At 40.4% G+C, this 24,197-nt stretch overlaps 3 protein-coding genes and 1 long non-coding RNA gene across 5 annotated transcripts; 3 read left to right on the forward strand and 1 right to left on the reverse strand.

Moving 5' to 3' along the window:
- Positions 1 to 10,407: 10,407 nt before the first annotated feature.
- On the forward strand, positions 10,408 to 15,887 carry LOC135584179 (homeobox protein rough sheath 1-like). Of its 2 annotated transcripts, XM_065151797.1 has the most exons (6): positions 10,408 to 10,533; positions 10,650 to 11,005; positions 11,085 to 11,198; positions 11,275 to 11,413; positions 14,728 to 14,981; positions 15,469 to 15,887. In XM_065151797.1, exons 2-6 carry the CDS (start codon positions 10,679 to 10,681, stop codon positions 15,673 to 15,675), a joined length of 1,041 nt encoding a protein of 346 aa, XP_065007869.1. In that variant the 5' UTR covers positions 10,408 to 10,533; positions 10,650 to 10,678; the 3' UTR covers positions 15,676 to 15,887. The 2 variants fall into 2 exon arrangements, with proteins under 2 accessions (XP_065007869.1, XP_065007868.1); XM_065151796.1 differs by lacking the exon at positions 10,408 to 10,533 and having other exon boundaries at positions 10,549 to 11,005.
- A 1,422-nt stretch (positions 15,888 to 17,309) lies between these two features.
- LOC135638601 (EPIDERMAL PATTERNING FACTOR-like protein 2) lies at positions 17,310 to 18,826 on the forward strand. Its single transcript, XM_065151798.1, has 4 exons — positions 17,310 to 17,951; positions 18,084 to 18,185; positions 18,263 to 18,297; positions 18,375 to 18,826. The coding sequence occupies exons 2-4, from the start codon at positions 18,086 to 18,088 to the stop codon at positions 18,612 to 18,614; spliced, it is 375 nt and encodes a 124-aa protein (XP_065007870.1). The 5' UTR covers positions 17,310 to 17,951; positions 18,084 to 18,085; the 3' UTR covers positions 18,615 to 18,826.
- Positions 18,827 to 21,341: 2,515 nt separating this feature from the next.
- On the forward strand, positions 21,342 to 22,568 carry LOC135638603 (uncharacterized). Its single transcript, XR_010496665.1, has 2 exons — positions 21,342 to 21,767; positions 21,839 to 22,568. It is a non-coding gene; the product is annotated as an uncharacterized LOC135638603 (long non-coding RNA).
- LOC135638600 (uncharacterized) lies at positions 22,018 to 24,165 on the reverse strand. The gene is made up of 2 exons (XM_065151795.1): positions 23,188 to 24,165; positions 22,018 to 23,032 (listed from the first exon to the last, which is right to left on the reverse strand). The coding sequence occupies exons 1-2, from the start codon at positions 23,892 to 23,894 to the stop codon at positions 22,321 to 22,323; spliced, it is 1,419 nt and encodes a 472-aa protein (XP_065007867.1). The 5' UTR covers positions 23,895 to 24,165; the 3' UTR covers positions 22,018 to 22,320.
- Positions 24,166 to 24,197: the final 32 nt, after the last annotated feature.

The raw sequence follows: 24,197 nt of genomic DNA on the forward strand, positions 1-24,197 counted from the left end.
AGAACTGATCAGCTTTAGCTTTTACTGTTAAGCATCAATGCTAAGAAGCACAAACCTAAATGCTAAAACAGTGTAACCGATGATCCGTAGTGGAGGCAGTAACGTCCAACCTGAACAGAGGACCGAAAGGCCTGAGCTGATCAATGGCAGCTCGGTGTCAGTGTGGAAACGTTCTCTCGTGTCTGGCAGCTCCTTCTCCCTCCCTCTCTCTGTGTGGCCGAGTTACAAAGGCACGCAGAGAGTGAGGCGAGGGGCCTCTGCACAGTGTTTGCTGCTGCTTCATCGTGGCGATGTCTATAGCTTTACTGAGCTACTTTATGAGACAGCAGGAGGCAGGAGCGCGTGTGTGTGTCTCTCTCTCCGTTCTGTAGAGGGAGAGGACAGAGAGAGCGGTGATGGATGACAACACGGAGGAGCAGAGTAGAGCCCGCGAGAATCTCGCGGTCCAAACAGGGGTGTCAGGGAATACAGTTACTGTTCCATTATACGTCTCAAGTCTACGGTTTACTGTTTACCACACATGCACACCCACACGTCCTTCCATGCATGCCAAAACACACATGCACGAGACGATTCTTTTCGAAACTTGTTCTCGACTTACGTGCCATATACACCTTAATCATTTAAAATAATCATGGTAGCTCTAAGAATAATCATAAAAGGCTTTATACATATAGAATTAAGGATTGTTTTCTTCTGTATATTGACGTAGATATTTTATATTATCTATCCCATTAGCATCGATAAAGATACGGAGATAAAGTCATGAATATTTATAAAGAAACAATATATGATTGAATCCTTTTTAAATACTGCAGGGGTCGTTTTATTATAGATCAATACATAACGAAAGATTGATATATAAATTATAATAATTTATTGGTTATAAATAAGATGTTTGAACATGTAAGAAATAAATACTATAAGAAGCTAAATAATTATCGGTATTATGTGAGATATGTAGTAGGACTGTCATTATAAATTTAAGTGATTTCGTAGTAGAGAGTGGGGTGACAATTTTTTTAGCATTCTATATATTTGTTTTTTTATGGTACATCTTGAATATAATTTTTTTTAGATAGGAAAAATATAGAAGATCTCTATGGTATTATTTTTTTGAATAAAAGATGTGAATATTACTTTCACTCCCAAAATATACTTTAAGGTTATTAGATCTTTGATGAAGGATCGATTTACCAACTGCCTAAGAAATTATTTGATCTCTATGCTATTATTGCTTATAATGATAAAGTCATCCACGTACACCAATAGATATATAATACTTCTTTTTTGTTTATCGTAGAAATAACAAGGTGTCAGACTTAGAGTTGATGAAACCAGTTATTGTAAAAAACGAGCTAAGTTCAATATACCAGACTCTTAAAGCTTGGTAAAATATATAAATATCTTTTCATAGTTTATAAATATGGCTTAGATATTGATGGGGGATAAAGCCAAGAGGTTATCATATAAAACATATATAGTTAAAGTCCCTTATAAGAAAGCATTGTTAACATTCAGTTGACATATGTGTTGTTAGGATCAAGGGTCGACACTAAGAGGGGGGGTGAATCAGTGCAGTGATAAAATAACGTCGGTTTAAAACTTTCGTACGATAAAAATCGTTTCGTAAAGGTAATACTTTGAAAGCCTACGTAAACGTATTGAAGGCAGTAAGCTATTAAAGAGGTTTACAGTATGTAAATGGCAGGAAGTAAATGCAAATCGGAGTTTTAGAGTGGTTCGGTCAACGTGACCTATATCCACTTTCGGCTTCCTCCTCCGATGAGGTCACTGGCGTCCACCAGAGGTATTCCTTCAATAGGCGAAGTCCAATCACCTTTTATATCCCTCTTCTTCTTTTTACGGGGTTTAGGATATAACCCTTACAAGCACTCATACTCCTTTTACAGATATCTAAACTTAAAGTGGAGGAGAAAATCTAAAGAGATTGTAGCAGCGTTTTTCTACTTTTGAACTCTCTGTGCTTGTGTGCTTTAACCAAGGATGAGAGGGGTATTTATAGGCTTCAAATTAATTCAAACTTGGAGCCTAAAACTTTCCCATCCTGGGTTCCTCGGGTACGGGCGGTACCACCGCCTGGCACCCTGCCAAGGGTGGTACAACCGCCCAGACTAGCGGTATCACCGCCTGACATAGTCTCGAAGACTATGCCACGATGGTTAGGCTTCTTAGGGTACTGTTTGGGCTTCTCATTGGACCTAACACAGTTCTTACATGGGCCTAGCTGACCCTTAATTAGGTTGGCCTAAATCCAAGCCTAATTATGTGCTAACTACGAAATCCTAAGACATTTACTAAGCAAAATAAGTCCCTATGTCTATTCTTTCGGTGAGCTTCCGGTGAACTTCCGACGAACTCTTAGACTTCACGACGATCTTCTTAGCGAGTTCCGACGAGTTTCTCTAGCAAGCTCCGAGACTTCTCGGTTGGTTCCTCCATAACTTTCGACGAACGTCCGAACTTCCGACGAACACTCGAACTCCCAACGTTATCACGTTCTTGACTCCGGGACTTCATTTTGCTTTGTGTCTTGCTATCGTAGTTAATCCTACACATGTAAAAAATATACTTCGATCTAGACAATTAATACTAAGCATTAATCAAGTTATCCGACATGTCATTGGTCCCTCGATGCTTCGTCCGATTCTTTAGCGCATCGTCCTCTCTTGCTGCCTATTACTTAATCGGCCAGTTGACTTCGCAACTCCGATATCCTTGGTACAATATCCGCTCTTCTTGGCCCGATGCCCGAAGCCTTCTGATGATACGTCGACCGATCCACTAGCCCGACGTCCAATCTTCTAACATGGTTTCCCCGGGCACAACATGATTTTTCCTGCTTTAATTGTCTCATCCTGATCGAAGCATCCTGCATCACTCAAAACATAGATTAAAACATAAATAATTATCAATTGGTTTCATCATCAAAATATGAGATTGTGGTAGCCTTGAGTGACATCCAAACTTAAGACGAGTCATATTGTTATCAATTTAACAATTGGACTGAATGTTTCAATGAAGTCAACATCTAGTTATTAGTGAAACTCTTTAGCTACTAGATGTGCTTTGTATTTGACAATGGATCTATCTGAGTTTCGCTTAATTTGAAGGATTCACTTACACCTGATGATATTTTATGTGTGATAAAATGATACAAAAATCCATGTGGTATCATCAAGTAGAGCATTCTATTCTTCACACATGACTTTGAGCTATTGTGAAGATTTTTGGGCTTAGGTGATGATTACGAGTTCAAAGGTTCAAGTGGAGAGCTTGCGGTAGCATAAAGGTCAAGGATTTGACATTATTTGAAGGTGTTGTTTTTGGAGCATGTTGTCACGTGATGTTCATGCAAAGTGAGTGGTATTATTGTGTTGTGTTTAATGTATAAAAATAGGTATAGAGTTCTTGATACGTATTTGATCAGGCTGATGCACTTCGGTGTCACTTGGCCAAGGAGAGGACAAAGACATCATTTGTTAAGGGTATTGCTTTATTGAGCATTATAGAGTGAATTTGTAGATAAATAAGTAGAGAAGTTACAAAAGGGGTAAGGTGCTATTGAACTGGAGTAATAAAGGAGTATATGTAAGGAGAACTACTGATTGATGTGGTGAGAGGTATGCTTGAGAGGGTCTAAGGTATACTCATATGAATATAGTGTTGTATGGTTGTTGGAGTGGCTCATATTGTTGAAAACCAATAGGTTTGGATGGGAAAAGTAGACTCGACAAAAATAGCTTGACATGATATAAAATCTTTTTGAGTTTGAGGATCATAGCACCGAGTAACATTACGTTTAAGAGAGTACTCTACGAAGAAGCAAGACTTAAATCTTAATATTAACTTATGTGAAGCATAGGAGAGTAGCTAGAGATAATATAAATAACCAAATACTTTAAGTTTTTGAAAGTTTGAGATTTTTGAAATAAATTTTTAAATAGTAACTGATGTTATAGAATTGAAGTGAGCATGCGATTAATGAGGTATATTATAGTTTGAAAGGTTATTGACTAAAAGGTTAGTTACATAGAGCCTTAGTGTAAAAGAGTGAGATCAATTTCAACTATATATCAATATTTTTGTTCGGAAGAGCCAATTAGTTGAGGTTTATATAGTGGTGACTTAAGATGTTGCATATTATATGATGAGAAGTATATTTTTAGGGTTTGTTACCTCCTTCATTAGAGTAAACTATTTTGATGGTAGATTGTAAGAAGTTCTTGATCATCTTTCTAAAGTGAGTAAAGACTATGATAATTTCTGATTTATGCTTGAGAGAGTAATCATATATATTTAGTAAAATAATCTAAAAAATAATATAAAATATAAAATTATTTTAAAAAGTGGTTGGGGCAAAGCCTCATATATCAGTATAGATAATTGTAAATGATTTGAAATAGGATATGAAAGACGTTCTAAAAGATAATATGTGACTTTTATTACTAAGGCAAGTATCACAATGAATTATAATTCTATTTGATATGGAAGTTAGAAGAAAGTAATGAGAAATCAGTTATTATTGAATGGAGGATGATAGATAACTAAAGCAACAATGTGACACATCGATTATAGCACCAACTGAAGTAAGAACGATTGGCTTGGTGATTTGTGAAGCTGATGACAACTCGTAGATGTTATTTTTATTCTAGCCTCAGACCAAGGATGCTCCTATGCTCAAATCCTTTATAATAAATGAGTTAAGAAAGAATTCAATAGAGATTATTTTGTTTGTAGAATTGAGAAACAGAAATGAGATTTCTTTTAATTATCATCGAGTATAAAAGTGTTAGTGTTTGAATTAAGTGTTGTGGAACCAGTGTGAGTAATAAAAATTTCGTTAACGTCATCAATGATGATGTCTTTATTATTTTTATAGTAGTTATGAATGAATTAGTTAAGCAGATCATAAGTAATATGATGAGAAGTATCAGAGTCAATAATCTAATTATTTAGATGAGTAATCAGAGTAGTCATGATGTTTGCTTGAAGCCAATTAGATATAGTAGTAGGCTTAGGTTAAGACCAACAAACTTTTGTTGTATGTCCGATTTTGTCCCAAAGCTCATAGATAACTTTTTGTTAATTATTATTGTTAGGACACTAGAGCTTTTAATAACTATAGTGAAAGTTATTTTCTGAGTTATTTGGATTGAAGTTGCCATCATGATTGAAGGGTTGATAATATAATAGAGGATGATACCTCTATGTGTTACCCATGCGTCTAAGAGGTATATTGTTCGGTCCTTTATTGAGGTTTTTTAATTACTTGTTTCTTTAGATTTTTGATTGAATTGAGCTATGATAGTTGGTCCTATCATCATTCTTCTCTTTTTAGATATGTTTTATGATTAATCAATTTATCATATGGTTCTTCAAATGATATCAGCGAGTCTCATACCCAAATTACTACCATCAGTTTCTTATATTCGTCTCCTAGGCTATTAAGAGTATGAACAATGACTTCTTTATTACTCATGAGATAACCTATTAAAGCTAAGTCATCTATAAATTTTTTTATATATTTTACATATAATTAGCAAAATTACTTTCCTCTTGTGTTGTTTCAATCAAAGTAGATAAGAGACTTAGCATGCGAGTGTGAGAGCGATTAGCGAGAGTAGTTTGTAACTTCGACTATGCTTTTGCAGTCGTGTTGTACAAAGATATTAGTGGTGCTATAGAGCTATCAATTGAGACTTGAATTGATTATAGAATAAGACAATCTTGTCGTAGCTAAAACTTATGATCAGGACTTGTTATTAGGTTAGGTTCTCTTGATATTTGTATATTTTTTGATAGACAACTAAGAGAGTCATCGATGTAGCCTAATAAATCATATCTAAAGAGGAGATTAGAGAACTGTACTTATTAAGATGTATAGTTGCCACCCTTACATAATTTGAAGAGAATTATAGTTACAACATTGATGGATATAAGTCCTATATATTGAGAAGAACTATTGTTTCCTATAGGAACAATAATTAGAGCGTTAGATGTAGACAAGGAAAATATGCAGAGGATATGAATCAATTTGGCAGAGATTGAGCTGGAGTCGCATGTTGCAAGAAGGAGGGAGAAAAGCCTCTTCTTGCAATAGTGGCATAGAGAGGTTGGTGGTTGATGGTGGTGCCCTTAGGGAGATTCCAATCCTTGTTGACACCGAGTGATCTAGGGGGGTGAGAAAGAAGAAGAAGAACCAACGTCAGATGTTAGATATGGCATGAACATAGTGGGGTCCGTTGATAGACGTACAAGCACAAGAGAAGATAGAGGGACAACTACAGTGGGGTTTGCCAACAGACACACGAGCATGATAGAAGACATGTTGGCATGAGAGAAGGTAGAGGGGTGATCATAGTGGGGTTCATTGGTAGAGTAACAACGATGATGGTTAGTGTTCATCATTGGCTTGTGATGAAGATGCAGACAAACCTGATTTAGTTAAAGTCCACCAGCTATGTTTTGATTGATAGTGAAGAGAATAGACTGCCAAGCAAGATGCGACGGTTGGTAAGCAAGAAGGGAGTACTTGAGGCATGGGAGGTTCATCGGTGAGAAAGAAGTGAGAGGTTCCTTCACCGGGTCCGCACGGTTGGCCAAGGCGATGAAACGTTATAATCGAAGCCCTATGCCGCTTCTTGGGGCAACAGCGATGGTAACCCCACAAAAGGGAAGGTAGGGAACCAAAAGGGGAAAAGAAGATGAGGTGGCAAATATGACATGTAGTCTTTTCTATGACTTATCTAGTGCACCAATCCTTGGATTTGATGTAGACTTCGGTCGATCAGGCATTGGTAATCGGATCTACTATGGAAACACCTCCATTTGCCTTGATTCGAAAGCCCAAAGCTATCATAACCGAATGAATAAGTTTGATCCCTGAGACTAACGAGATGAAAAAGAAATGAGTTGTTTTGACGATGGCAGATCGACAAAGAGCGCTTTGTCGACGAGGAAGAATAGGGTGGTTGAGAAAATGAGCTGCATATTTATGAGAGATCTAGCATAAGAGAAGGACCGTCGAGTAGAGGAGGAAACAAGCAACGATAGATCAATAAAGAAGAGGGATTACTGTCGTTAGACAACGAGGAAGGAAAAATCTTGCTTGAGAAAAGAGGAACTATGATACCATGTAGAATTGAGGAATATGTTATGAAAGAATTAGATTTCATTTATTGAGGTAATGAGTATTTATATTGGCTTTGAAGAAGAGATTTTTCCTAATCATACACTCAAATCACATAATAAGATAAACTACTTAAATTTGTGATTATCCTAAAATCATAGATTGATTGAGGATATAAGGAATACAGAGATGTCATTTCTTGTGTACCTTTATCATGATCTTCAATGATATGGAGGATGTGACTACTAATATATTTTATCTAATTAACTAACTGAGTTCCGAAGAAAGTTGACTTGATAAAATTATTTTCTTTTTAATTATAATCTTAGTGATTTAACGTATGATCTTATAAAATATTGATGGTCGAATAATATACATAACTATTTCTAATATTTAGTATAACCCCAACCTCACGATATTGGATATTTTAAGGGGACATTCCTTTAGAATATTTCAAAAACCTTTTGACTTGAATATTTGATTAAATTCTTCATATTTTTATTAACAGAAGCATCGAATGAACTTTATTGGATATTCCCTTAATATAGTTTTTATATGATCTCAATTAGCTTCTTGATATCTCATACTTGAATTTGAATCTTGATTTACTCCAAACTCAACTAATGCACCAGATAATCAAAATATAATTTAATAGATTAAGAGTTGAACATATAATCTTACGATTAAGCCATTATATATATATATATATATATATATATATATATATATATATATATATATATATATATATATATATATATAACAAAAATGTATATTTATAATGGCCTTGAGGCTACTATTTACAAACAAAGGCCAAGCCTATAATACATAGACATTGTGGAGACAATCCATAAGGTCAAATTTGGAAAGATATGCTGATATGATGCAAAAGAATTCAAGGTACTAGGCCCCCCCAATCCAATTATTGACAATATTTTTACCAAATCTATCTGAGTTGTACACATGAAGATGATTTGCTTGTCACCCCATAGCTTGTTTATTCCACCTAATCTATGATATATTTTTAACCCAAAAGTCAAATAAAAGTTGAACAAAGGACTATTGAGAAAAAAATATATTAAAATAATAAAAACGATTCCAAAAATGGATTCACATCGAAATTTTATGTATTTTTGTATAAACTAAAAGCAAAATGAAAAGAAGAAGAAGAAGAAGACTTGCAAGTAGCTCAAATGCTAACTCTAAATTGCCAACCTTCATTATTCATTTGGTTGCCCTTTGAACTTGGTTGTCCTCCTTTAATAAAGTGAAAGAGACAGGGACTTGAGGGAAATAGCTGTTGCACAAGTTTGACAATGGGTGAAAAGGACTCTCCCATCAATGTAGTTAGTTGTCTTAATATTTCTCTCTCTAAATGTATGTTTAGTGCATAATACCCCCACACAACTCATAAAAAATCACCAACTCCTCCTCATTGTAATTTGTGCTCATTACTTCACTTAAAAAAATAATGTTACTTCAATTAACGTTATTTTACAAAAAAAAATAATATGTAAAATTTTATCACATCACAAATCTTACGATTGTAAGGTTGCTTTATTCGATTTGGGAGAAAGGATTCGAGTGGTACCATAATATACTTAACGAGTGGTAAGACAAGCATTATGCGTTATTCCATTTGAGACATTATTTTTAGATTAATGGTGTATAAATTCGTCCTAATCATTCGATGGACTTGCTACCATACGTTGTTGTGCCTATTGGTCTTCATAGTCTTATCTAAACCTATGTTTCATGTGTGCGTCGGGAATCTCTCTCTCTCTCTCTCTCTCTCTATATATATATATATATATATATATATATATATATATATATATGAAGTAAGTAGTCCTATGTTTTATCTCCAAATTTAAGTTTATCATATGTAATTATAGAAAACCTAAAAACTTGCATCGACTAAGAATATTATATATGATGTTTAGTAATTTGAGTTTTCAGGATAATATTATATTAAGGAAAGAATTATATGCGGAGGATGATATATTTGTAGATACGTTAAACTTGGAAAGACATTGTAAGAACCTCTTTCGAAGATAAAAAATCGTGCTTCAATCATTATTGTTAACATATGGTAGATGAGACATGATTTATAGATGTTTTGTAAGAGCATCTAATCTTACATTAAGCAAATCAAAATCTTACAAATGCCAAATCATTTTTATCTTTTTGGATCCATTCAGAAGAGATAGAATAGTGTCGGACTCATCCAAAACGAATCCGCCGATAGACGAGCATGATTTATTCATATTTATCCTTAATTGATTTCATAAACATAACATTTATTTTATGCAAGAGTTCCAATTATAGTCAAAAGTGTTAAATACATACACATAATATGAAATGGTGGCGTGTTGTATAAATCCATCTTTCTATCTTAAGGCCATAGCGGTATTATTAGAGGTTGAATCCATCTCTCTCTCTCTCTCTCTCTCTATCCATCTTAGGCTATGCATGTATTAGGTTGACAGCCACCTATTCCTCTTGTCTACTACCACCATTTTGGAAGGATGAGAACAGTAACACAACACAGACAATAAAACCTAAACCAGTAGAACAGTTGTGAGAAATGATTGACTCGACGATGACCATGAGAAGAAAACCACTCTCTTTGAACCAAATCAGACGTAACCTAGAGGACATGATTACCCTAACCCAGAGGAGAAAATAGTTTATATTTGAATATAAATGGAGACAAAAGAAGGTCTTCACAACACCCTATTGTTGTCGCACACTGAAATATCTACTGAATCAATTGAACACTTCCATTCCCAAGAATCTTTCTCGGTTCCATCATCCTGAAAGATAAAAAGGAGCTGAAGACAGTCTTAATTAAGCATGCATCAGAAGGCATACCTTCTCATCTCCTTGGAGAGAAGAACGATGTGGTAACAGGATGTCGCTTCAGACACCGAGGCATGGGGGATGACTTGCCGGTCGTCTGCCCACCGATCCAGTCTCGCACGAGACCCCTCACTCGTCCAAAGGGTTTCACGTTCATTAATGGAGCTGTGAAGCGACGAACAATAGATGAAGTTATTGTCCCGTGTGGTGTGCTACAGTGCAACCCATCACTGCCACATGCGGTGTGTCAAATCCAGCCTCTTCTCTCTCTCTCTCTCTCTCTCTATCTTTGCCTTCACAGTCTCTTCTTTTCTTTGGATTAGCACGTAATGGTAATTAGGTTTAAACTTGGCGAGATAGCTGACCAGAGGCACCGAGACATACGCATCATCTCATCTCCAGTCTACTTTGATTTGACAACGGAAAAGAAAGCCACCAGACATAGCTTTCCCTTCTCACTCTAACACGCTTCTTTCTCTCTCTGTGTGACTCTTGGGGTCTATTTCGGACTATGTGAGGTAGATGCTCCTCCACTTCTTCCTCCTCATCTTTCCCTCCTCCTCCTCTCTCTCTCTCACCTCAAGTCTCAATTCTCGTAATAAAATAGGTGCAATAATCCGGCTTCTCTCCGTAGGCTTCCCTTCTCTTTTCTCAGTGGGTGGGATGGAGGAACTCTCTCACTTTGGCGGTGGAAGCACCTCAAGGGAGTCTTTCTTATACCTTCCCTCAGCAGCCACAACCACGGGATCAGCTCCACCGCCTCTGATCGCGGCCTCGTATGGCCGGAATTCTTACCCCGGCACTGCCAAATTACCTTACCTCAAACATCCACCCCTCAGACCTGAAGCCGGTTCTTCTCGACAACCATCTCGAGTAAGAGCAGTGGAAGGAGGGGAGATATCTGCAAGTAATACAGAAGACATCAAGGCCAAGATCATGTCTCACCCTCAGTATTCGAGTCTTATTGGAGCCTATATCGACTGCCAAAAGGTCTGATCATCAACTCTTCTCGATTCCAACAATCCGCACAGTTCAAAACGTCAACACCTTCTCTCGAACGCTCCTGCAGGTAGGGGCCCCGCCGGATGTGGTGGCACGGCTCTCGGCCTTGGCCCAAGAGCTCGAGTCGCCTTGGAGCTGCCGTCAAGAGCCCTCCTCCGACCCCGAGCTCGATCAGTTCATGGCACTGTTCTGAATCCTCTCTCTCTTTCTCCATATTTTAGTTGCCGTGCTCAAACGAACTCTAACAAATATGACAGGAAGCATACTGTGATGTATTGATGAGGTACCGCGTGGAGCTAACGAGGCCCTTTCAAGAAGCCATGGACTTCCTAAAGACGGTGGAGTCACAGTTCAACGCGCTCACCAACACTTCCTCCTTGCGGCTCTTCTCCTCCGGTAGTCATACTCGTTAGGCCAACGTCCACTTTGCATCATTATAATCTCTCGGCATTTGATCTCATCCACTGCGCATCCTTTTGCCGACATAGTCTTCCTCCACTGGCTGGGAGGGAGGGGGAGAGAGAGGGAGAGAGAACTGTAGTAATCTGCTGTTACAGATGTCTTCGGGACCTTTCCCTGCAACAGTGCAGTGCGAATGGGTACGGTAGTGCGACAACAGCTAGAGACGATGTCTTACGTGGTACCGGGCTTCCACATTTCACGCTTACTAAGACCGAAGCAAGCTCCCACAGATCTCATTCAGACGCCATTAAGATCTGCCCTAGAGCTTCTATGAATATAATAGCCCGAGGTATGGGAAATAGGAAAGGAGGTACCTCACGGCATCTCCATCGCTAGCCGCCGTCCACGTCCTTGGCTAGACGTCTCCCCTCTTTCCTAGGATTGCTATTTGTTTACTGGGGAAGATTGTTTACAGCAGAAAGTAAGAGCAGAACTGTCTCTCTCTTTGCAAAGTAATATAAAAATGAATGAGGAGAACACACGTTAGAGTGCAATAAGGTGGCATTTCGGTGCTGACAGCAGCACCAGAAGGTCGGTCATCTTAGGGTTCCAAAGTGAATCCTCTCTCGAGAATGATCGTCTCTTCTATTTTATTAGCAAACCCAAGTTCCTCTCTCTCTAGATCTATGACATGAGATGCTATTGTAGTGATTCCTCGCCATGCTAGTTTAGTGCTATCTTGTCAGGCTGTGGTAGTGTTTAACATACATTGCAAGTGTGATGCAGCATATACTATTTATGTGCAAAGATGTGCGAGATAAACTGTGTGAAAGGATAGTGCAAATGTTATATATTACTGCAAACTTTCAGTATTAACAAGTGAATTCATGCATTAGGGATACGTGGGATGAGTGGCTTCTTTTTATTGAGATCAGATCCCTTGACGAGAAACTTGATCATTTGCAGTCATTACCGTGAAGTTTCGGTGTTAAGAAGTGAATGGATTCATTAGGAATACATTGGATGAGTGGTTTCTTTAGCTTCAGGAAGATAGATGACAAGGTGAATGTCACTGAAATCGACGGTTTTCCATGGAAAGAGGTTTTGAATGATTTCGTACCTAACGTAATGGATACATAATAGTGTAAATGTAAATGGTCTCATGGCTTTTGTTCGTATCATTTTAGGAACCTTTGACAAGCATTCAAAATTCTATGCCAATCTGCTGCAAGATACATACTAACATCTTTGGGAATAGAGCAAAATGTGGATTCTTCAGAAAAAGAAAAACATAATAAAGTGTGCAATCGGAATGTGTTCCGATGAGTTCTGGTTTTCTCAATTTGGTAAACTTCTTGTGTAAGTACTTGTTGACCTACTTAAATTGCAACTCTAAATTTTGAAAGTGTTCCAACAATAAGATAAACTTTGTAATTTCAAGTTTATCATATTTTATGCACACAGTCTGTGTTTCTCTAATACACTAAGATTAGGTTCCCTTTTTAGTAATGAACATTGTGATTAAACAATGTTGGTTACGCTTGCATCATCCGAATTATATCGACTTAATTATCTGCACTAGTCAAGTTTCTGATGGCTTCATGTGAATCGATAGCATGTCATTTCTGGTCTGACCAAAACTATCACACTCTTGTTTTTGCCAGTTTATTATAGCACTTGACATTGGTTTTGTTGGTAAGATATATTTTGTTGACTTTCTATCCCTAGGAAAGCTGATAGCGCATATCATACATGTAGTAGAGATGGTCCACTTGATTATCACAGAATTATCTCATCCAGCTATGGTTATCTTCCACTTATGTAACTTATATCGGTTCTAAAAATTTTATGCTTGGCATTTATGATAGATTGAATCTACAGACATAAAACATGTCCCAGTTTAACCCCTATGTGTTGGAAGTATGCATATAATTCTAGGAAATAAAATGTGGTGTTGGATCTTGTGCTTGTTGAATATGAGATATTTGTTTGAACTGAAGTTTGATTCAAGCTTTCTAGATGAGTTAATGAAAATAATTTATGATGTTAAACCTACGTTTCTGACAACTCTTCTTTGTCATTGTAACTCCTCTCCCAAAATCAGCTTTAAGTTTCGATCAACATAATTCATAATTGACCATGGCAATGCTGCTATTTCTGGTTTTCTGCAAATTCCTTTTTTCACCTTTCATGTTCGACATTGTGTAGATATATTTGTTTGCATTCTAGTAGCTTTCCTTGCTCTTGATCATTACTTTATATGAGATTATATGTATTAACATGCTTAAAAGGAAGAGATGTGATCAACGTAGCTCAGTGGCAGGAACAAAACAACACACCCAACACCAAATGTTAGAGACATATAGCTTTCATTTGTCATTCTCACAGTATATCTTCTACATTATGGTCCCCGTAATGAATGAGCTTCTGTTGGAGATTTTTGTCATTGGATCAAGATAAAATAATAAATGCTTTAGATATCAGCAAGAACTTGTGGAAGCATGTTAATGTACTCTACCCTTTTTGTTTCTTGAGTTCGGAAACAGGCAGCTGAGGAGAGATTGAAAAGAGGACTAAAAGAATAGTTCCTCATTGGTAAATATTGAGAGAGTTAGTGAAATATATTGGGTTTGACTCACAATCTAATTGTTTAAGTTTTTTGATCGGGCCACACATGAATGGGGGTAGATGTTAGATTCACAACTAGTATCTTCAGCTTTTGGGTTTAATTGATATCTGACCTAAGATATGTTTATCCTGATCAGTTTGACTCGGATACATCGTTAATGAATTCCTAACACCAACAAGGAAGACAAACAGGAGATACGTGTGATTTACAAAAGATGTGGGTTTACAGTTCCATCTTTCTCGCAAGTAGGAAATTTGCCTAATAATGATAATAATGCCTCATATATGAGATATATGATTCAGAAACCACAACTTCTTGGTCACCCTGAGTTTAATCATTGTATTGTGATGAGTGGTTTCTTCATCTTTTTTAAGCGTGAGGTATTTGATTGTTGAGAAAATATTCAATATAACTAGCTCCACTCCGTAAATCCTTTATCCGTTATGTCATCAAAGCCTTTGGTATTGTTCGAAAGAACATTTTAAGTCTGAATAATGCATTGTTTTCTATGGTGTACTAAAGAATCTAGTCTCTTCTAGTAAATTGTTTCTTGGCATCATGATGACTTTAAGAATTGGCTGCACCTCTTTCAAAATAGTGACTAAATGATGTGATAATTCATCCAAAGGACATCATTGTGTTTGTCTAGGCTGTTCAAATTTTCCTTGGGAACCTGCAGATGAAAGATGTGAAGATGTTGCATCCTCCGAAGAGGACCCTGATGCCAGCGGTGGAGAAGCTGATATTTTAGAGATTGATCCAAGAGCCGAGGACAAAGAGCTGAAGCACCATCTGCTAAAGAAATATAGTGGGTATTTGAGCAGCCTTAGGCAAGAGCTATCCAAGAAAAGGAAGAAAGGAAAACTACCAAAGGAAGCCCGACAGAAACTGCTCAAATGGTGGGAACTCCACTACAAATGGCCTTATCCGTCGGTAAGAGTCAAACATTTCCTAGATTTTCCTTCTAACACCGAAATGAATATAATTGTTCCTCTAAAAAAAAAGATTATACAATTGAAACTCTGATACGGAAATAAACCGATATCGTGAATCCCAATCTTTAAATAGAACTGCAAAATTTAATGAAGCAGGAGTCTAAGAAATCATAAGAGATTCTGTTACGCAGTGTTCTCGGACGTAGTAATATTTTTGTTTAAGAATACTTTCTGGAGCAATTTTAAATTTTAATTTTAATTTTTCTTTTGCAAGGGCATGAGATAGTTGAGTGGTTTTGGCTATTCTGGATCACATTATTGCCAGAGAATGCTACGTAATTAAATTGAAAAGGAACTAAGCTCTCACAGCGAGGGCTCCACTAGTACCGATCTAGTTTCTTTTTGCATATCATAGTCATGTCTTGCTAAATTGAAATGCATAGGGCAAGAAGGCAGTTATAACTCATCTATGTGACCAAAAGCAGGAATCAGAAAAGTTAGCTCTGGCTGAATCGACCAGCCTCGATCAGAAGCAAATCAACAATTGGTTTATAAACCAAAGGAAACGGCATTGGAGGCCGTCGGAGGACATGCAACTCATGGTGATGGATGGTTTTCATCCGCAGAATGCTGCTGCCTTGTACATGGAAGGGCATTTCATGGGTGATGGTCTTTACCATGTCGGTCCATAATTAATGTACACCTACTTGCAAACTTCCCCAGGTGCACATTAAAGTCTCTCCATATGTAAGCTTTGCACTATAATCGGCTTATCGTTATGTTGCTTTAATCAATGTTTAGGGCCGTTTGGTGTATAACTATTAGTTTGGATGTGTCTGAATACCACAAATTGTTATGATGACTATGTTGCTTCTTCTTATCTGTTGGAGCTACTTCTGTTTCATCCTATTCTGTTCTCCTGTAGTGGGATTGTCTTTTGTGGTGTTGAAAGAGATCAGTTCGTATACACTATTAAGATTGCTAAATCTGCACTTGAAGACCTATCTTTACTTTTCATTTGCAAGAAAAAGTAAAATAGTATGCTTTTTATGTGGGTAAATACTGTTGGGTATCTTCAAATCTCATGGTATGATTAACATATGTAAAAGTATTAAGACTCTAGCTAGGAGAGTCCTAATTGAGAGGGATATTCATATAAAATTTACCTAAGTCGACCCATGTTAAAGAGGTGAAGAGGCCGACTAGGGTTAGGAGGTTGTTTCTTAGAGAAGAATAAGGAGTTGTAAAAGAATAGGAGTCTTGAGTAGGAGTCATATTAGGAGTTGGTTAGAAGTAGGAGTCGGAATCATATTAGGAGTTAGGGTTTAGAAGTTCTATGAATAGTCATGTATTCCTTCTCTTTTCATAAGTAATAGATGAATCTTTTCTGCAACCTTTGAACAGCAACTTGGAGGGAGGAACCCCTATAGAGTTCCAAGGAGGTCGATCCCCTAAAGAGATCAATCCCAAGTTTAGAATCTGTTAGGGTTCTAACAAAAAGCTATCGATTTGAGGTAAACTTAGCAACACATTATGCATGGTAGTGTGTGACAACAGTCTAGTCTTAGGTGGTGAAAGTGTAACTCTCTACAAGTTAATGCTTGCAGTTTAATTTTAATTAGAGGCAGCGGCAATATGAGCTTGTGAAATCGAAAGATTGCATAAGTGACTTTGTTTATATTGTGTGATATGTTGATTTAATATCAATCCTGTGGAAAAAAGTTGAGTTTTTGTGATGTTTATGGATAACTTTAAACAGAATAAGAAAAAGGTTTAATCATAAATCATTATATTACAGGCATAATTTATGTAAGACAAGTTTCAAACCCATGTTATTTTAATCCTAATCAACCAATCTAGTGTCTAATTCCAACAGTAACACTGATGTGCAACCTGATGGAACTTTCCTGGTATTTTTATGAATGTGAAGTTGGAAGCAGCATGACATGGAAGGTAGGAGTTCATGCTGAAGTTGACAGCATCACAACTCAACCACACTTGATCGAGATGATGAAGCTGTTCCAGTGATGTGTGGTCTTGAGAAATAACTTTCATTTAATATAAGAAAAAGGGTGTTTATTATACTGTATGTCCGGAAGCAGGTGCAGGTATCGAAAAATGTGTTCCCTATAGTATTATTATATCTGTTAATTGATATCAATGATCGGATCAATCTGACTTGATCAGTAGTTAAGGAGTGCTGGGAGACTTGTTCCGTGCATGAAGCTCAAGGTGTGACCAAAGATGTAGTCAAGGGGTGATATAGTCAAGCTTTGTACAGCTTAAACCAATCAATAATCTAAAATACTTCAAATCTAACTTAATAAATAATAACTCACCAATCGTACTCTTATAAATTGATTTACATTTTTCATGGAACTATACTGAGGGTAAAGAGTGACTGATAAAGTTGTGGAGGAGCCAAAAAATAGTAGCCTGAGACAGGTTAAAAACTCAGCACTGATATCATCCCTGACTGGTTGCGTTCATGTCAGATGAGGTACCTTGCAGAGGATTGTCTGATACTTGAACAAAGAAAGATTAGCAATGCATGAAAAGAAGCATCCGAATATATTCTCTCTCCCAATCAAAACAAGAGAAGAGCATCACTGCAACACCCTCAAAGTCATAGTTGGTGTTCATTGATTCATGCGTTCATGTCAACTTTAGCGCACACCACCACGCACTCTGAAAAGGCTCGATGCTCATCGTTGACAAGTTGCAGTGTTTGCATGCATTATGCAGTCATATGCTCTCCTCGTTTACAGTCCTAAGAGAAAAGGAGGGAGCTTTGCTACGTGTGGCATCCGATCTGCCGCAACAGCACAACCACAAGAGTCCACCGTCGGCCCAGAAGAAGACGATCAGTAAAGATGGAGACTGCTCGAACGGTAAAGTGAAAGCATACAGCTGCTGCGTTGCAACGTCCCCCCAAACCTGATCGCCTCACCTTTGCAGTGGCTTTCAGGTGCTTTCCTCTGCTTGTGCATGTGCATGTGGTTGCTTATAAAGCCCAGATTTGGAAGAACAAGCTTTTGCATTCTAACTCGAACTCCTCTCCCTTTGCCACTCATCATTTACTCGATCAAATCCCATTAAGAAATGGGACCTCTCAATCGTATCGGAACAAAAAGTCCACTCCGTCTTCTCCTCTTAATGCTTTTCCTCTTGAGCTCCAATCCGATCAAGCATTCTGTTGAAGGTAAGCTTGTTTTCTTTCTGTGACTAATCACTTCCTTCTGACAGTACAGTTGTAAGTTTGCAGTGCCATGGTTGCAGGTAGATCATTGCTTACGCTTCTTGAGGTTGCAAGTGTAAGGCCTTCGCTCATTTCTGGTGAGAACTGCAATCTCTACGCCTGATAACAACATATGACTATCTTAGAATGCAGGGAAGGGGAGAGGAGAAGGCGAGGGTAAGAGCCTTGGTTGGATCAAGACCACCGATCTGCGAGAGGAGGTGCATCACATGTGGCCATTGTGAAGCAGTTCAGGTGCCAGTAATCCCACAAGAAAAGAAGAGTCGAAGCAGGCAATTCTTGGGTACGGCCACCGTGAGGGGTGACTACAGCTCCAACTACAAGCCCCTGAGCTGGAAATGCAAATGTGGAGACTTGATCTTTGATCCGTGAGACTCGAAAAGTGAGCCACTACCAGATTAATGTCCTGTACATAATAATACTTGATGGATTCCTTCTTTTCTTGTTGGATCTCTTCTTGAACCTGGGCTGTTTTGTGTGTCAAGTATGGATGTGGAGGTTATCTGTCTACTTTTCAGTCTTCCCTGTAATCCATCTCCTTTTCTTTCTTTTTATCAGACATCATCATGTTGCCTTCCCTGTGACACCCAAGTGCTTGATCTCTTTTGCTTCTGAGGTTGGACAAGGGATAAAGAAAGATCCTTTAGCATCATATCATGCAGAGACTAGTAGTTGTCACAGACCTTGTAGACATGGTCGTTTGAAGTGACAGGACAGGCTTCCTCTTTGGTGCCTTTGCTGCACGCCAGTCCATCTCCATGAAAGATCATGTCCATGTTATCAAGTTAACATGTTGCAAGCAAATGATAGACGGCAGCAAGATCTAGGTAACAAATCATCTCATCTAAGGAGACAACTGGGTGAGTTCAGTTCACCCTATAGGTCTCTTGCTCTTCTGTTTCAGTCTGTCTGTCGTCTTGGGTCTACACAAGCCATATATGTTGAAGAATGTGCATTGATGAGCCCGTTTGTTCATGCCATGGAAAAGATATCAATCAATACAGCATGATGTTTCTGCTCCACCACCTCTTCTCTTTGGTCTTTAGCCAGTGCCTGTTGTTCCTCTTCGATCCTTGCTTCTAGCGGTTGAATCCAATCATTTCAATAAGATGCATGGACACATGAGAAGACTCATCTCTCCATGATTGCCTTCGGGTCTTGGTTCTCGATCGATCCACATCATGCAATCTGTCTTGAGGTGCAGATATGATAAATGTTCAGAGAAGGCTCCACAGAGAGAAGAAACAAAATCTTGTCTTTTTAATAGTCTGCAGGGCATATTTCTTCGCTGATAATACGGCTGTGATTCAATGCTGCTGTCAACTTCCACAAAGCAAGGCCAGAATGACAGAAGTGATGGGAGATCTGAAAGCTTGGAATAATTATTGAGTTAGCAAGGCTTGCGTTTGCAACAAAAGCATTGCTTGCAGATGAAGCACCATTAGCCATTTCATGGGCAGTAGACTTCCTCTTCGACATCTGTAGTCTGAACAACCGGTCCTCCATGTTTTCAATATCCAGCATCAATGCTAACTTTGTCTATCTTTCAGAAACAACATTTCCTTCTGCATTCTTATCATCATGCACCAACAAATAGCATCTGAGAGAGCAATGCATTTTATCCTGCAAAGAAAAGGTGCATCAGCATTAAAAGTGCTTCCCCTGAATTAGACTTGGGATCCTTTTTTTTTTTTTTGCAAAGCTCACATGATTAAGAAGAAGAAAAATACTGACACCAAATATGTGAAGATGAGGTCAGAATTATGCTGAGATGGTGCACAATACCTGAGACACAAAACTTGAGTGAATGCAGCAATCGAAGCTATATTTAGCAAGTTATTAGCTCAATTTGTTATGTTAAACTTGAGCAGATGAGAGCTATCTTATGCCTTGTTTGCTTTCTGTCCTCCATTACTTTCAATATCTCCTCAACATGAATTAAGCATTCATTTCTAGCTGAAGATGTGCTCTTAGACATCAAATACGTCCTAGAACTCCAGTGGCTGAAATGTTTTGGCCATCTCAGTTCATCACTAAAAGTATTTACTTGAGCAATTGCAGCTATTTGCAAGAATAAACTCCAGCAGCCCTTCTAAACTCAACAAATGCTGGTTGAATTGTGGGTGTAGAAACACCACAGAAAGTACCAAGTGTGTGCAAAAATTAGCACAGCAAACTAACCTCGATACACTAAATGCAGATTCAGATTAAAGCCTTTATTATCAACTAAATATGGAATTATAGGCTAATTAATGTAGGCTAATGTAGGCTGGCATTGTTTAGCAGTGGGTTGGCCTGAGAAATTTGGCCCAGCGCGACAAGTAAGCCCACTTGACTCTTCACACAGGACAACATGACCCACCTCCCATACATAAATATTTCTTTGGCAAGATTGTGAATATTTGTATTTATATATACATATATATCATATATTTCTATTTATTGTGTATATCGTTATAAAATGCAAAAAAAACTTGAGAGTATGGGGTTAATTACTGTCATGTGACGATCATTTGACTGCCACTTGAAACTTGTAATATCTTTAAAAGCATATCATGATTATAGAATGAGAACTTTAGATATTTAAATATATTTTAAATTAAAATTGATATGCAAAGAATCCTATTCTTTTACATGCCACAAGCTGTCGATGTATTATACTATAAAAGGTAGCTGCTATGTAGCATGCGAGACATGACTTGGGTTTCATGCTGTCGAACGTACAACATAGTGTATAAAGTGCAGAATAACGATACCTCGCAGTAGGTCGAAACATCAAGTGGAAATCCTTGGGGAGGCCGACAAGCAAAGACAGCCTTCAAGTTGTGAGGTGAGGTGGGTAAGTTGTCAAAGGGAAGCAAAGGTCGGGTGAGTTGTTAGACAGCAGGAAAGCGATGGTGACCTCGGAATCTCAACCCAACCCAACCCCTCCCCGCCCTTCGGCCCTCTCACGCATTTCCACAACCACATTGCAGGTCGGACGACAGCAACCGGTGTCGCTTGTGGTTATGGCGCTTGGACACCGATAGAGGCAGACAAAAGGCCCTGTCCTGTGGAGAAACCTACCAAATCAAATGGGGGGTGGGTGTGTGCGCGCGCTCTGCGATGCCCCCCGACGCCCACGAGAAAAGAGCGCCATTGTTGCTGTGGGGGGCCGAGTGACATCAACCTTTCTCCTACCCCCCTCCTCGGCTAAAACTGGGGTGACCTCAATCTAAGTTTGTCTGCTGGTGCCCTTCAGGAATTCAAACCTTCACCAGTGGCTGCAAGTTCTTATTGGTCCATGGGGCAAGCGACAGCCACGAGCATGGGGCCCCGCCCCCTCAAAAGCCGCACTATCCTTCTCAGCTGGCTCATGGAGAACAGCAAAACCCCATTCATCCATGGTGGAGGAGCATTTTGTTTGATGTTTAACCAGGAGAGGCCCCATGCATACATAGTTCCTCACAAGTAAACTCTTAGGAGCCCCACTTCTCTTCATTCAAGTTTGATCTCGCTTTTTTGTTCCGGAGGGTCCTCAAAAAGGTAACACAAGATCACAACCTATCTTCTTCTTTCTCGATATTTCATATCAAAAGATGGTTTGGCAATTGCAGCACAAGCCTGAGAAAGGATGCAGCATCTCACACACCAAAAATATTGCAAGCTAGCTTCGTTGTCGATATGAACTTGGGGCGGAGACCACATAGTTCCTGGAGCTAAAAGTTATCTCAACACTGCCAACACAAGCCTCTGAAAACACACTGCAAAAGGCAATTGCATTGTCACTGCAGGATATATCAACTGAGCAGCTCTAAAGCTTTATTCAAGTTTCATTCATCCAAAGGATCATCACGAAAAAAGAAGGTGAACACAAGGCTACAAATTACAGTCTACCATCGTCACTCTCACACAGACACACACACACTCTCTCTCTCGGTTATAGACTTCTAGCGTAATAAAAAACACATCTAGAAGACTACTAAATGAAAGCTTAGCCGAAACACACGAAAACAAAAACAAAAAATTGCATAGGAAACACTTCCCACACCTGTACAAAGAGAGGAAGACGAAAGAAAACGTTGTAGGATTGGGTCGGTCACCGCAACAAATCCGGCGCGCTCAGCTCCTTCCTGAGCTTGTGGGAGAAGAGGCGGCAGGCGTCCATGCTCAGGTCGATGGCGGCCGCGAGCGCCACAAAGGCTGCGGCGTCCTCGGTGCACCCAACTTGCTGCACGCCGACCTCCACCGTGGGCCGGCCGCTACGCCCCTCGCCGGCCACCGTCGAGGACATCACGAACCCGCGGTAGCTGGGGAAGGGCCAGAGCGCGTAGCCGAAGTCGCCGCTCCCCCTCGGGCTGCATCCCGGCGAGGTCGACCGGCTCAGAGGGGTGCCGGCAGCGCTGGTGAGGTCGATGGTGAACTTGCCGCCCTTGGTGGTGCTGAGGGTGGACTCCGCGAGGTTGATGCCCGCGCCCATGGCGGCGTCGGGAAGGAGCTCGAAGCGGTAGCCTAGGCCGTCGCTGGCGCCGGAGCCGCCGCGCTCGCGCCAGGCTTCGAGGCGTCCCCAGGGCTTCCAGGTGCCGTCGCCGGGGCGGAGCACGAGCCATGCCCCGGGATTAGAGCGGCTGACCCTGTCGGTCCCGTGGGAGGCCACGAAGGGAGTTACCATGGAGGCGAGGGCCACGGGCGACCCGGAGAGGTCGTGGACCGTCACCGACCACCCCTTGCGTTCCTTCCCCGGCCGTTCCCGCTCCGATCCAAACGAAGAGATCCAGCTCCGCGAGCTCCCCGGCTCCGAATGCATCGATCTGCATCAGAACATTTCGACTTTTGTGTCAGATCACAACAGATCAGATGTAAGATAATGCATCAAGAAAGAAGAACAAAATCCCAATCTTGATGAAACCCTAAAGAAAAAAAACCAAGAGGGAATAAAGCAAGAAGATGAGGAATGGGGCAAAACCTGGAATTCAAGTTGCGGTCGCCGGCATTGCGGCAGCTGAACTTGCAAGTGAAGACGGGCTGCCTCAGGTTGCCCTGCACCTGGAACACCTGGGGGCTGCACTCGGGCTCCCCGTCGAACTCGAACACGAACCGCGGGTCCGGCTCCGCCTTAACCGTCAGATATAACTGCGCCGGCAACGAGGAGGAGCCCTTCCCCGCCCCCGCCTTCGTCTTCTTCTTGCCCAAGGCGACCCACCCGCTGTGGAACACCACCGCCCTACTCCCGCCGCCATCTGCCATCCCCTTCAGGTCGAGCGTCACCGTCACCCTGCCGAGGAGCCGGCCAGAGCTCACCCCGCAGGTGGTCCCCCTCCGGCCGGTGTAGACGGAGACTTTAAGCTTGACGCGGCCGCCGCGCCCTCCGGCGAACAGCGAGGGCTTGGCCGAGATCCGGTCGAGTTCGGCTTTAGACAGGTGGAAGCGGGCGGCGAGGGCACCAGAAGCGGACGCGGACGAGGAGGGGGTGGCGGGTGGGTCGGCGGTGGCGTGGTCGTCGGAGGGGACGAGGGGGACGGCGACAGTCTGGCGTGGGGATTTGCCGAGGTGGATCTTGGCAAAGCATGGGGAGGCGGAGGGGTGGACGCCGGCCCCGGCGGGCCGCGCGGCCACCGGAATCTTCAGCGCCAGGTTTCCCACCAGGAGCCGGACGAACGGGCACGGCTCCATCTCCTTCCTTCCTTGTTCCTTCCTGCTCCAATCTCAATCTCCTCCTCCCAGGAGTTTAAAGAGAGAGAGAGAAGGGGGGGGTCAACGAGTGGCGACGACACACTCACGCAGGCACAGGCTGGCGAGGTAGAGGGCGAGTGGAGAGGGTTCGGGAGGGGAGTGGGGGTCGGGGAAGAAGAGGAATCCGTGGGAAAGCGTGCGGCACGGCATGAGCTGGTGACGCCCTCCGACCCCACTCGTACGTGCTCTCGTCCTTTCCCTCCATTTATTTACTTACCGTACCAGTAATTGCATGCTTTGCTT

Source organism: Musa acuminata, chromosome BXJ3-5 (assembly GCF_036884655.1).
Source record: "Musa acuminata AAA Group cultivar baxijiao chromosome BXJ3-5, Cavendish_Baxijiao_AAA, whole genome shotgun sequence".
Classification (NCBI taxonomy): Eukaryota; Viridiplantae; Streptophyta; class Magnoliopsida; order Zingiberales; family Musaceae; genus Musa; species Musa acuminata.

Coding starts and splice junctions, on each gene's coding strand:
- LOC135584179 (XM_065151797.1), top strand. CDS start 10,679: ATGGAGGAACTCTCTCACTTTGGCGGTGGAAGCACCTCAAGGGAGTCT. Junction 11,006..11,084: donor CCTATATCGACTGCCAAAAG/GTCTGATCATCA, acceptor ACGCTCCTGCAG/GTAGGGGCCCCGCCGGATGT. Junction 11,414..14,727: donor CTTGCGGCTCTTCTCCTCCG/GTAGTCATACTC, acceptor GGGAACCTGCAG/ATGAAAGATGTGAAGATGTT.
- LOC135638601 (XM_065151798.1), top strand. CDS start 18,086: ATGGGACCTCTCAATCGTATCGGAACAAAAAGTCCACTCCGTCTTCTC. Junction 18,186..18,262: donor GATCAAGCATTCTGTTGAAG/GTAAGCTTGTTT, acceptor CCATGGTTGCAG/GTAGATCATTGCTTACGCTT. Junction 18,298..18,374: donor CGCTTCTTGAGGTTGCAAGT/GTAAGGCCTTCG, acceptor CTTAGAATGCAG/GGAAGGGGAGAGGAGAAGGC.
- LOC135638600 (XM_065151795.1), bottom strand. CDS start 23,894: ATGGAGCCGTGCCCGTTCGTCCGGCTCCTGGTGGGAAACCTGGCGCTG. Junction 23,033..23,187: donor GACCGCAACTTGAATTCCAG/GTTTTGCCCCAT, acceptor GTTCTGATGCAG/ATCGATGCATTCGGAGCCGG.